At 37.6% G+C, this 13,978-nt stretch overlaps 1 protein-coding gene across 1 annotated transcript in view; it reads left to right on the top strand.

Moving 5' to 3' along the window:
• The first annotated feature begins 3,905 nt into the window (after window positions 1–3,905).
• The window catches only part of LOC136253752 (phosphatidylinositol phosphatase PTPRQ-like), a 48,519-nt gene continuing 38,446 nt past the window's right edge, over window positions 3,906–13,978 (top strand). The window contains exons 1-6 of the mRNA XM_066046411.1: window positions 3,906–4,191; window positions 4,643–4,945; window positions 6,340–6,672; window positions 6,730–7,014; window positions 8,647–8,979; window positions 13,311–13,586. Of these exons, the coding sequence (XP_065902483.1) occupies window positions 3,906–4,191; window positions 4,643–4,945; window positions 6,340–6,672; window positions 6,730–7,014; window positions 8,647–8,979; window positions 13,311–13,586 (1,816 nt within the window). The remainder of the gene's footprint in view (window positions 4,192–4,642; window positions 4,946–6,339; window positions 6,673–6,729; window positions 7,015–8,646; window positions 8,980–13,310; window positions 13,587–13,978) is intronic.

Here is a 13,978-nt window from a genome sequence, read left to right on the forward strand (position 1 = left end):
AGATCGTTCAGCTACAAACAATTCACCCTGTAAAGAGATCAGCTAGAAGAAGTTACCTTGTAGAGAGTTCAGCTACAAAGAAACCATCATGTAGAGAATTCAGCCGCAAACAAATCATGTATAGAGAGTTCAGCTACAATCAAATCTCCCTGTAGAGAGATCAGCTAGAAGAAGTTTCCTTGTAGAGAGTTCTGCTACAAACAAATCACCCTGTAGAAAGTTCAGCTAGAAGAAATCATCTTGTAGAGAGTTCAGCTTCAAAGAAACAATCATGTGAGAGTTCAGGTACAAACAAATTGTCCTGTAGAGAGATCAGCTAGAAGAAGTTGCCTTGTAGAGAGTTCAGCTACAAAGAAACCATCATGTAGATAGTTCAGGTACAAACAAATCACCCTGTAGAAAGATCAGCTATAGAAGAAATCACCTTGTAGAGAGTTCAGCTACAAAGAAACTATCATGTAGAGAGTTCAACTACAAACAAATCACCCTGTAGAGAGATCAGCTATAGAAGAAATCACCTTGTAGAGAGTTCAGCTACAAAGAAACCATCATGTAGAGAGTTCAGCTACAAACAAATCTCCCTGTAGAGAGATCAGCTAGAAGAAGTCACTTTGCAGGGAGTTCAGTTACAAAGAAATAAACCATGTAGAGAGTTCAGCTGCAAACAAATCACCTGTAGAGAGTTCAGCTAGAAACAAGTCACCCTGTAGAGAGATCAGCTAGAAACAAGTCACCTTGTAGAGAGTTCAGCTAGAAGAAGTCACATTGTAGAGCTACAAAGAAACTACCATGTAGAGTTCAGCTGCAAACAAATCACCCTGTAGAGAACTCAGCTACAAACAAATCGCCCTGTAGAAAGATTAGCTAGAAGAAGTTACCTTATAGGGAGTTCAGCTATGAACAGATCACCCTGTAGAGAGTTCAGCTACAAACAAATCACCCTGTAGAGAGTTCAGCTACAAACAAATCACCCTGTAGAGAGTTCAGTTACAAAGAAACCACCATGTAGAGAGTTCAGCTGCAAAAAAAATCAATCACTCTGTTGAGAGTTCAGCTAGAAGAAGTCACCTTGTAGAGAGTTAAGCTGCAAATAAATCACCCTGTAGAGAATTCAGCTACAAACAAATCACCCTGTAGAAAGATCAGCTATAAGAAGTTACCTTGTAGAGAGTTCAGCTACAAAGAAACCACCATGTAGAGAGTTCAGCTGCAAACAAATCACCTGTAGAGAGTTCAGCTAGAAACAAGTCACCCTGTAGAGAGATCAGCTAAAAACAAGTCACCCTGTAGAGAGTTCAGCTAGAAGAAGTCACATTGTAGAGAGTTCAGCTACAAAGAAACTACCACGTAGAGAGTTCAGCTGCAAACAAATCATCCTGTAGAGAGTTCAGCTAGAAGAAGTCACCTTTTAGAGAGTTCAGCTACAAAGCAACCACCATGTAAAGAGTTCAGCTGCAAAAAACTCAATCACCTTGTAGAAAGATCGGCTAGAAGAAGTTACCTTGTAGAGAGTTCAGCTACAAAGAAACCACCATGTAGAGAGTTCAGCTGCAAACAAATCACCTATAGAGAGTTCAGCTAGAAACAAGTCACCCTGTAGAGAGTTCAGCTAGAAGAAGTCACATTGTAGAGAGTTCAGCTACAATGAAACTCCCATGTAGAGAGTTCAGCTGCAAACAAATCACCCTGTAGAGAACTCAGCTACAAACAAATATGCAGTGTAAAAAGATCAGCTAGAAGAAGTTACCATGTAGAGAGTTCAGCTACAACGAAACCACCATGTAGAGAGTTCAGCTACAAACAAATCACCTGTAGAGAGTTCAGGTCACCCTGTAGAGAGATCAGCTAGAAACAAGTCACCTTGTAGAGAGTTCAGCTAGAAGAAGTCACGTTGTAGAGAGTTCAGCTACAAAGAAACCACCATTAGAGAGTTCAGCTGCAAACAAATCACCCAGTAGAAAGTTCAGCTATGAACAGATCACCCTGTTGAGAGTTCAGTTAGAAACAAGGAATCCTGTAGAGAGATCACCTAGAAGTATCGCCTTGTAGAGAGTTCAGCTACAAACAAATCACCTGTAGAGAGTTCAGCTACAAACAAATCACCCTGTGGAGAGATCAGCTAGAAGAAGTCACCTTGTAGAGAGTTCAGCTATAAAGAAACCACCATGTAGAGAATTCAGCTGCAAACAAACACCCTGTAGAGATTTCAGCTACAAACAAATCGCCCTGTAGAAAGATCAGCTAGAAGAAGTTACCTTGTAGGGATTTCAGCTACAAACAAATCACCCTGTAGAGAGTTCAGCTACAAAGAAACTATTCTGTAAAGAGCTCAGCTGCAAACAAATCACTTGTACAGAATTCAGCTACAAACAAATCACCCTGTAGAGAGATCAGCTAGAAGAAATTACCTTGTAGATAGTTCAGCTACAATCAAATCACCCTGTAGAAAGATCAGTTAGAAGAAGTTACCTTGGAGAAAGTTCAGCTACAAAGAAACCATTTTGTAAAGAGCTCAGCTGCAAACAAATCACCTGTACAGAATTCAACTACGAACAGATCACCCTGTAGAGAGATCAGCTATAAGAAGTTACCTTGTAGATAGTTCAGCTACAAACAAATCTCCCCGTAGAGAGATCAGCTAGAAGAAATTACCTTGTAGAGAGTTCAGCTACAAAGAAACCACCATGTAGAGAGTTCAGCTGCAAAGAAATCACTCTGTAGAAAATTCTGCCAGAAACAAATTGCCCTGTAGAAAGATCAGTTAGAAGAAGTTACCTTTTAGAGAGTTCAGCTACAAAGAAACCATTCTGTAAAGAGCTCAGCTGCAAACAAATCGGCTATACAGAATTCAGCTACAAATACATCACCCTGTAGAGAGATCAGCTAGAAGAAGTTACCTTGTAGATCGTTCAGCTACAAACAATTCACCCTGTTGAGAGAGCAATTAGAAGAAGTCACCTTGTAGAGTGTTCAGTTACAAAGAAACCACCATGGAGATTTCTGTAATCAATATATGTGACCGGATTTGCAAAAAGGGGTCTTCCACACACATCCAATTCCGTAAACGTTGGAGACCATAACTCAGTGTTCCAGTAACATATTAACCTGAAACTTTCACCATGTATTCAGCTATAGTGGTGCTCACCACTGTCAAAAATTCAAGGCAATAGCTCTTTCCAATCTGAAGTTATCAATTGTCAAAGTTGGCAAATTGGATGTGTGTGGAAGACCCCTTTTCGCAAATCCGGTCACATATGTATTATACAGTATAATATATAATTTGTACATTTACTGGTAAAATATTTAAAGTACATCTACTTTATCTTTTCTTCTTCCTGTAGTAAAGAAAAAAACATAGGTTAAAAAAGTCCCAAAGCTGGCCATAGGCCGGCTTTGGGGTATACAAATACAAAAAGAAATGAAATCTAATCCAAAACAGCCAAGCTGTAAAAAAAGTGTGCGGCCCTCAGAAAGGCTATGGTGAAAAAAGATGTGAAATCCAAGGTGGCGGCCAAGAAATGGCTGTGATGGTAGGTTAATGGTAAAAATTTTAATAATGACAATTTAGGTAAATTTTGTGAAGCGGCACAAAAATTCACCTGAATTGTCCTTATTAAAATTTTTACCATTAACCTAACATCACAGCCATTTCTTGGCCGCCACCTTGGATTTCACATCTTTTTTCACCATAGCCTTTCTGAGGGCCGCACACTTTTTTTACAGCTTGGCTGTTTTGGATTAGATATTAATTACAGATTATCTGTAAGGGACTGAATATCACTAACTTTGGAATGTTTAGTTCTATGCCTTGTGAATTGACTTTGTTTAATTAAAATGCATAATACAAGAACTTTGTTGCAATCAGGAAATGGTCAGTATTCCAATCCAATAGTATTATCATAGAAATGTTCTTCCTAGCTCCAAGTGCTCCAGTACAAGTCACAGCACATAATATCAGTTCCACATCTATTATGGTAACTTGGCAACCACCAACAACACCGAATGGTATTGTGAGATCATATCGTATTGAGTTAACTACTGGAGGTGTGGCTGATAATACCTACACTGTCAACACTTCAATTATCATTAACATGTTGGAGAAATTCACTACTTATCAGTTTCAAGTGTTTGCCACTACTGTTGCTGAGGGTGATGGTAGTGTAATTGTTAGTGTAACAACTAATGAAGATAGTACGTTACAATTTGGTGGTAATTCTTGTAAATTTAGACTGTAATATTGCCTGTGCAATCATACGTACTGTATTCCCTGTAAACAGTGAATTAAGAATTTAGACTATCAGGCTTGTTAACGATGTCTATTATGAGCGTTCCTAAAGCCACTCCATTGTTTCACATTTAAAATCATTCTTTTTAACCATACCTTTTGTCAATTATTCATACAGCCAAACACATGTAACCACTATGTTACAGTTCTCCATTTATTGGGTATATGGATAACTGTTTTATTAGTATGACTCTTTTTGCACTTCTTTCACATTTCCAAGTACAGTACTGCTTGGTTTTTCAATGCTTTTAATAGGTGTAGTGTATAATAATTGTCATTCACTAAGCAAACCACGTTACTTGTATCAACACAAAAACTGATTGATTTTTTAATGTTATTAAAATTACTGTTTTACAGCACCTGGTCCTCCTGGTAGTCTATTTGTGGATGAGATCAACTCTACAGCAATAGTTGTCAGTTGGTCTGAACCAGATGTAACCAATGGAATTATCACATCATATGAAATCCTCTACTCTGTTGGTAACATACTTGATACAGATGCTATTAGTATACCAGTTGATGTGACCACAAACACTTCTTATCAAGTTATTATTGGTGGACTAGATCCCTTCACAGTGTATAGTGTGGCTGTAAGGGCATATACTAGAATTGGAGCTGGAGAATTGACTAATACCTTCAGTATTCTAACTGATCCATACAGTAAGAATTATTCGGTAGCCTTAAATTAGATTATATACTTGGTATTATAGTACTGTATGTATACAGCTCAGTGTTTTATTTTAAAATGCTAACAGCATAGACTCACCACTGCTGTGGTTGTTATGTAGCTATATGTGACCAGATCTGCAAAAGCCGGCGCATTTTTCAAATTCTTTATTATTGAACATTAATAATCTACTTAGCCAAGCGCATGCTCTGGCCAAGTTTTAGCCTTGTATGCCAGCAACTTTTGGAGTTACAGCCCTACAAAGTAGCAGCAACAGAAAGATTGATTTGTACATCAAATATTGGGAAAATAAATTACAAGTGCTTACAAAAATGACTGTAACTTACAAACGCAATCTAGTACAGAGTTCAACTTGCACTATCGTGTTCGCCATGAATAGGGGAGTCCATTACATGTGAGTTTTTTCTACTACTACCTTTCTTCACTACATACAGAGATGAAATCAGTGAAGAAAATCGATCGCATACGACCGCTTTGACATGACGTAAACAAGCACCCATAACTCACATATCCTTTAGGCTACTGCTACGAAACAAAGATTTTTGAACCCCTCTTGAGTAGGTGAATAACATGGTATCCATGTTTGTATCATTGCACCTTTTTTCATAAAGAATAAAGCGTTTACAAATTTTGTAAATTTTTTTCAATTACGTAAATATTTTACACATTACAATCAATAGCCCATACTGAAAATTTAGGCTTGCACCATTATGTCGTGTTTTCGCAGATCCGGTCACTGTTATAAGGTACTGAAAACTTGAAGTCATTCTAGAGATGTTTTACAGTGTGTTGTAGTTACCTTATATTTTTTGCTGTATGTATGTATGTACATATGCATGTAGTTACACTTTTTTTTCCTTGCCATGACCACGATCAGATCTGTGGTCACATGTTAGTCTGAGGATTTACATACTCGTCTCTTTTTTTTGTACACATTCATCATAATCATGATGGTTTCTCCCCCTTATGTGTGATGGTACACTGTACATTTTGTGACAATTGGATATCTATGTTTCAACCTAATTATACATTCACTGCATACATTGTGGTGTAGTGATACTGTAACATAGCTGTTGTATAGTACTGCTCAAACATAACGTCGCATTCGCTTGCACCACTCGATTGCGAGTGATTAAAAAAACTCATTAATTAAAGGAAGTGGCACCTGTTTTCTTTGCGAGTATTCATTCTGTTTTGTATGAGATGAATACTCATGAAGGAAACAGGTGCCATACCCTTTAATTAGTAAGCGTTTTAATCACTCGCAATCAAGCGGTGCAAGCGAGTGCAACCTTACATTTGAACGGTACTGTAGTTACTGTCATAGCCCTGCATATACAATAGTTACTGTTTACTAACATCATAGGTTCATCCCCACCAGTAGGATTTATGGTGATGGCACTTAGTTCAACTACAGTAGAGTTATCATGGCAATATCCCGAGTCATCAAATGGTGAGATCAGAGGTTACTCCATTCTCTATTCATCAATAGCAGATAATGAGATGATGATGCTAAACATCACCTTAAACACTACTGATGATACTAGTAACCAGACTACTATAGTGTCAGGGTTGACACCATTCACCTACTATGGCTTTCGTGTTAGAGCATTCTCCTTTGGTGACCAAAATGAGAGACCTAATTTTGTCCATGTTGGAATATCAAGTGTTGAAATACGTGTGAGAACTGATGAAGATGGTAAGATATTTCTTTTATCACTTGTGTAATTACATTGGTACGTCGTATGTGCTATAGTTCCAGAAGCTCCTACCAACTTCCTAGCACATGCTACAACTTCTACAATGATAGAATTATCATGGAATTCTCCATCAGTCACTAATGGGATTATAGTAGGCTACACTGTGATCTACTCTCATACTGATAATAGTAACACTGTTACGATAACATATAATGATAGCACATTTGAAGACACAATTAATAATCTCAACAAGTACACAGAGTACACATTGGTCATTTATGCTAACACTAGTGCTGGAGCAGGTGATAATGCTACAAGTACAGTGAGGACATTGGAAGATGGTTAGTAAATTGCCACCATACATGTAGCACCAAACTGTAAAAAATGTTAATCCATTCAACAAACGTGACTGGGTCTGCGAAAACTGGTCTTATCAGGAAGTTGTTTTGTTTTTGTTTTTTTTCACACAAACACAAAGTTTTATGAATGCACTATCAAATTTCACTGTCACAGTCAACCAGAGTAAGGTGGTCTGCTTTTGCTAGCTGCTTTTCCCAAGCACAGTGGCAAGCCGTACAAGTGGTTTGGGGTCTTCATGGAGCCCTGGCTAACCAGGAGGTGGCTGTGTGTGGCTGTACAGCTCCGTGGTATTGGACAATGACCTGTGCTGTAAATTTCCTTTCATTTTAGCCAGTTTTGTTCCATGAATTGCCCATAAGTTAGCCTAATTCATCCCAAAACGTTACTCTTCAAAATTTAGACAGCACTTTTCCCACCTTCCAGGCCCCCTGCCTCCCACCCCTTTTGGAGCTCTCCTGTATAGCCAACCTTGGTTAAAAAACTATCTAAAATGGAAGGAAACGTAGCTGTTGACTACTTCTTCAATGATGATCTGGAAGGTAATAAATTGTTATAAAACATGTGAAAATTAGGTATGCTTAGCTACCACCATTGGCAAGCTACAACACTCTGAATATTTTAAAATGGTGTTTCTCGATACTTATAAATGGGCAATAAGACCAATTTTCCCAGAGACAGTCACAAATGACAGTTGGAATCAAATACTTCAACCAAGTAATCACTGCAAAGATGTATATTGTCTATTACTTATTAATAACAAAATATATAGCAGTACTTACTATAAAAATGATTGATATTAACATCATTACAGTAATTTTCACCCACCACATTTGAACTTTTAATCGCACTTTTTAAAAAGTCTTACTACATATCCATGGGCTCAAAAACACACAGAAGCTCAAAAACACACAGGGGCTCAGCAAGTACTTCATCCCAAGCTATGGAATACACACCTTAGGTATGTTCATCTTCTAAGGTGGTTAAATAAATGTTGGAATCATGAGTTACTGTATACTAGAGTCTATATACTGGATAAACATGCTTCATCTTGTATGCTCATTATGTGCTTGGCTTTTGAAGTTAGCATTGATAGAATAACATTGAGTACTAAAATACAACATTCCCTCAGTAGAATTATCACACAGTTGCAGTGAAATCTGTGTACTGCTTTATGAATGATTTCCTTTCTGATTACTATCTGTAAGGCACTGTACGTATGTACATACAAACCATTAACAGTGGGTAACTTTCAGAGGTAACTTATATTAAAATCAATCACTTTATTTTTTATTCTTTTTGAAAAGTATCACTGCAGTGATGGGAAATCTATTAATTTGTATAGTGTAAAAAGGATGAAGATACGGTGTAAAGATTCTTGGGTTACCTGTAATTTAATGTACTGTGCCATTTGTGTCTGGCACTGTTTGAAACAAACAAGTACAAGGAAAATTTTGGAATTTTAAGGTCAAGTAGGGATCATAGAAATAAAAAGTAATGGGTAGCCTGTACAAGTGGATATTTAATTCCTGTGAGTATATACAGTAGAACATATATGGTAGTATTTATTATTGTAATGTAAGTGTCACTACATGTATTTCTTTGTGTCTTTACAGCACCCAACCCACCTCAGAATGTTTTAGCTTTGGCAGTCAATTCTACTACAGTAGAGGTCACCTGGGATCCACCCAGTATCACTAATGGGATCCTACGCTATTACACTGTAGTGTATGGTAGTAGTGATGGCATGGAGGTGATGGAAGTGAACACTAGTGATGTGACCTCATCAGGAATGGGACAGGATATTGGTAGTGGTATAAATGTTGGCTCTATTTCACTATTAGTGTCAGGACTCGACCCCTTCACTAATTACACATTGTATGTGTTAGCAGTTACTGTAGCACCAAGTGAAGCTAGTGATAGAGTAACAGTACGGACCAATGCAACAGGTACATATGTACACAAGTATAAGGAAAATTAGGAATTTTTAAAATGTTCTCTAGTACATCTGCAGGTGTAGGTGACCTCCCTTGTTTCCCGACTTTTTTCTATGATCGCTAATCAAATTTAAAATTCCTAGTTTTCCTTATACTTGTTTGTTAACTTTTTTGTAACAATATTGTGAATGGTGAATTTGTGCTTACCGCATCAAAAGAAAGGATGGCGTCAGGATTATTTTTTCATCTAAATGCATGTCCTAGTTATCAATTACTGATTCAAAAGTGAAGTGACCATTATGCTTCACTTTCAGCTATGTTTAGCCTGTCACACAGCACTACAACAAAGAACAGTAGGAGAAGTGCCTCTGCAATCAATCAATCAGTCACAACGAAAAATACGGAAAGTTTGTGCACCCCAACTATGAATTGCTGACTTGAAAGTGAAGTAGCCATTACACTTTGCTTTTACCTCTTTTCAGCCTGTTACACAGCGTTACAAACAAATAGCAGTATTTGAAACACCTCTGCAATCAATCCTATCACCATGGAAAACATGGACGATTTCCATTTACAAATGTAGGGAAGCCATTCATTGCGCTACCACAAATCAACACCTTCAGCTGTCAGCAAAAAGAAATGGAACACAAGGGAGGACAAGTTCAAAATGCATGCATTGTACATATTGCAGTATACCAAAAAGCATGTCTCGGGACGAATTGATGTCAAACAGTAAAAAAATCAAGACCATAACCTTAGCTGTTATCAAGTTAATCTTGCCTAAAAGCATCAGACAAGCAGGCAGTTAGTCAGTAGAAAATTCCATTGAATAATTCTTTTTTTATTTCGTGACTATCTATTAGAAGCATTTAGAGTCATACTGAATGCACTTTGGGCTTGGTTATACCTAAAGTACTGCAGGATGGTATTGTGAAGCTTTGATAATTTTGACCAGAAAACCCAAAACTCCATGATCCCTAATATGTATACAGTACTATGATATATTTATTGTCACAGAAAAATTGTGAGTAATATCATAATATTATGGTATGGTAGTACTGTATAGGGATCATGGAGGTTTGGGTTTTCTTGTCCAAGAATACTAATATCTACCAAAAACCAGCTTCACTTTTTCTTTATAACAGTTTGGCAGTATTGTTTAGGCATAACCAAACCCAAGGATGTCTTCAAAATGACGAACCCTTCCAACAAGATTTTAAAAATTATTAAACTGAGTTTTCTGCTATTGTAACTGACTGACTGACTGCCTGCCTGCTGATTGCCTGATGCCTCCGACCAAGCATAACTTGACTATGGGTAAAGCTACAGGCTTGATTTCTTCACTGTTCTGTATTGCTTCAGCCTTTTCATCAACCATAGCAGCTACAATATACATGTCATGTACCTACCTTTGTCCTCCTTTGTGTCTCATTTCTTCTGCACTACCGCATAAGTGTTAATCGGTGGTAACTTGCAGCATGGCTTCTGTGTTTTATTTTCCATAATGTAACTGGATTGCTTACAAAAGTGCTACTCATACTGCTCTTCATTTTTAATGCTGTAAATTGGGTGGAACATAGCTGGAACTGAAATGAAATGGCCACTGCACAATTGATAACCAGGGTGTGCTTTCAATCATAATTACTAGATTAATTACACAGGCACTTCTCATAGTTTTCTTCATTTATAATGGGCATAACTGAAAAAGTAGCAGAATGAGACTTCGAATTTCAGTCATTAATAATTGGGGTGCACATTTACTCAACTATTAATGTGTGTGGCACCATGGCTTCTTTCCTCTGTTTCTGTATTCAATGGTAAAGAAGTAAGTTTCTTCAAAAAAAAAGTTGAAAACAAGTGTAAGAAATAATTAGAAGTCTTACATTTGAATAGGGATCATAGATAAAAAAAAGTAATGAAACAAGAGAGGTCATCAATACCTGCAGCTCTTCTAGTTGACATATAATTCCTAATTTGGTCATAGACAATCTGAAGTAGGAATCGTATGTCAACTACAGTAGTATAACTGAAAATGACCTTCCTAGTTTCATTGCTTTTTTTATCTACACCTGCATCTATACTATTAATTCCTGGCTATGACTGAAGTAGGGATTAGGTGCCAACTCGTATAGCTGAAGGGGTAGATGACCTCTCCCTTGTTTTGTTGCTTACATGTATTTTACCTGTTATCCCTACTCAAATGTAAAATTTCTGTTTTTTTCTTTCACTTGCATGTTAATTCTATCTAATCCAAAACAGCCAAGCTGTAAAAAAAGTGTGCGGCCCTCAAAAAGGCTATGGTGAAAAAAGATGTGAAATCCAAGGTGGCGGCCAAGAAATGGCTGTGATAGTAGGTTAATGGTACAAATTTTAATAACAACAATTCAGGTGAATTTTTGTGCTGCTTGGTCTTGGCACAAAATTCACCTGAATTGTCATTATTAAAATTTTTACCATTAACCTACCATCACAGCCATTTCTTGGCCGCCACCGTGGATTTCACATCTTTTTTCACCATAGCCTTTTTGAGGGCCGTACACTTTTTTTACAGCTTGACTGTTTTGGATTAGATTTCATTTCTTTTTGTATTTGTATACCACAATGGCCGGCTTTGGGACTTTTTAAACCTATTTTTTTTTCTTTACCACAGGAAGAAGAAGGTGTACTTTAAATATTTTATCAGTAAATGTACAAATTATATATATATAATACATATATTGATTACAGAAATCTCTATGGTGGTTTCTTTGTAACTGAACACTCTACAAAGTGACTTCTTCTAGATGCTCTCTCTACAGGGTGAATTGTTTGTAGCTGAACGATCTACAAGGTAACTTCTTCTAGCTGATCTCTCTACAGGGTGATTTGTTTGTAGCTGAATTCTGTACAGGTGATTTGTTTGCAGCTGAGCTCTTTACAGAATGGTTTCTTTGTAGCTGAACTCTCTACAAGGTAACTTCTTCTAGCTAATCTCTCTACAGGGAGATTTGTTTGTAGCTGAACTCTCTACATGATGGTTTCTTTGTAGCTGAACTCTCTACAAGGTAACTTCTTCTAGCTAATCTGTCTACAGGGAGATTTGTTTGTAGCTGAACTCTCTACATGATGGTTTCTTTGTAGCTGAACTCTCTACAAGGTAACTTCTTCTAGCTAATCTGTCTACAGGGAGATTTGTTTGTAGCTGAACTCTCTACATGATGGTTTCTTTGTAGCTGAACTCTCTACAAGGTAACTTCTTCTATTGATCTCTCTACAGGGCGATGTGTTTGTAGCTGAACTCTCTACATGGTGGTTTCTTTGTAGCTGAACTCTACAAGGTGATTTCTTCTAGCTGAACTATCTCTTTCCATAGTTGCATGAACTCCCTACAAGGTAACTTCTTCTAGCTGATCTCTCTACAGGGTGACTTGTGTGTAGCTGATCTCTATACAGGTTTCTTGTTTCTAGCTGATCTCTTGAATTCTCCTCAGGGTGACTGCTCTATTAGGATGACTGCTCTATTAGAGTATCTCGATCTCGCACTTGCTGCACCAAGTTGGATTTCGTGTTATAACTCCGTGGCTTTTAGTCTGATTCTTCTACACCATTGATGAGCCTTTCTAAGATGATTACTCCATCTGTACAAGGATTTTCAAGACATGATCACAAGCGGTTTATCTGGTAGGCGTGGCAAGCAGTCGTTTTTTATTAGCTAATCTCGATTGCATCATTGTTACACACTGTTGGTTTTTTCATTGTATCTTCCTGATTTTTAGCTCGATTTCTTTCAAACCACAAAAGGTTTGAGGTTCAATAGCTAACCTATTCACCCACCGATTTTCAGCTTCTTTCCATACGCGGTTTACCCTGTAGGCGTGACAACATATTGATGTTATTTTTAGTGAATAATCGCTCATAACTCTTTGCCTGTTTATCGTATTCCATCCACAGTTGGTACAGAGATGCTCTTTATACCTCCCTTCAGTGTGCCAAATTTCAAGGCAAGCGGATATGGCGTTCGCGTTTTATAGAAGTTTTTGTAAGTGTGCGACAAGAGGAAGAAAAATAAGAAGAAAAAACGAAGAAACTAAGCCAATTTTTGAAGTCGCATATCTCGGGAACGCGTGAAGCGATTTCGCTCAAATTTGGAACGTCGAGTGCTGAAGTTGGAGGGCATGTCCACAGCAACAATCGTCTTGTTTCATCAAGGAAGCACAGAGCTATGGAGGTGCGAAAATTGTGTTTTCTTTCTTCCTGTCAATATACTCACGGGTGTTACGCGCCGGCTTCTTGGGCCGCACGACACACTACCGTGTGTCTTGTTTAATAGTTTACATAGCTGCATATATATCTTTTACTTACAGCTCCTTCCACTGCAAGAAATTTGAGAGCTATTCCTAGTGTAACTTATGTAACACTAATGTGGCTGCCACCTACACAACCCAATGGCGATGTCTCCTATTCGTATTCTATTAGACTTACAAGAACAAACACCTTGATAACTAGTGGAGTTACAACAGATCTTGATGTTACCATTTATGGTCTAAATGCATACACTGGTTACAGATTCACTGTGGTAGCAGTAACACTTGGAGGTAGTAGCAATTCAATCTCAACTTCATTTGTGACACAACAGGGAAGTATGTTAATAATATGTATTCCAGTATTTGTATGTACTGTAGCTTATTTTACTGCTGTACTTTTAGCCGTATAAGGTGATCCGTTAGGAGCAAAGAAATTTTTAATTAATTAAAACCCATTTGAGTGCTGACTCCTCAGTATTCCAATGTGCTAGTTGAATGTCCATGTATCACTGCTCACTGAACCCTTCTTTCAACTATTCAATTGCTATCCTAAGAACAAAATGCTACATTATGCATAGTTACATCTTTTGATTTTGACAAAAGATTTCAAAATATTATTATTTTCAAGTGCCATGTTTTATTGTGCAATCACACATGTACGACAATACATTATAGGGTGCATGGCAAACCTCCTCTGAGCACAACACTGGTACCAGCTGCTGTTGATA

This window comes from Dysidea avara, chromosome 4, assembly GCF_963678975.1.
Source record: "Dysidea avara chromosome 4, odDysAvar1.4, whole genome shotgun sequence".
In the NCBI taxonomy this organism is placed as follows: Eukaryota; Metazoa; Porifera; class Demospongiae; order Dictyoceratida; family Dysideidae; genus Dysidea; species Dysidea avara.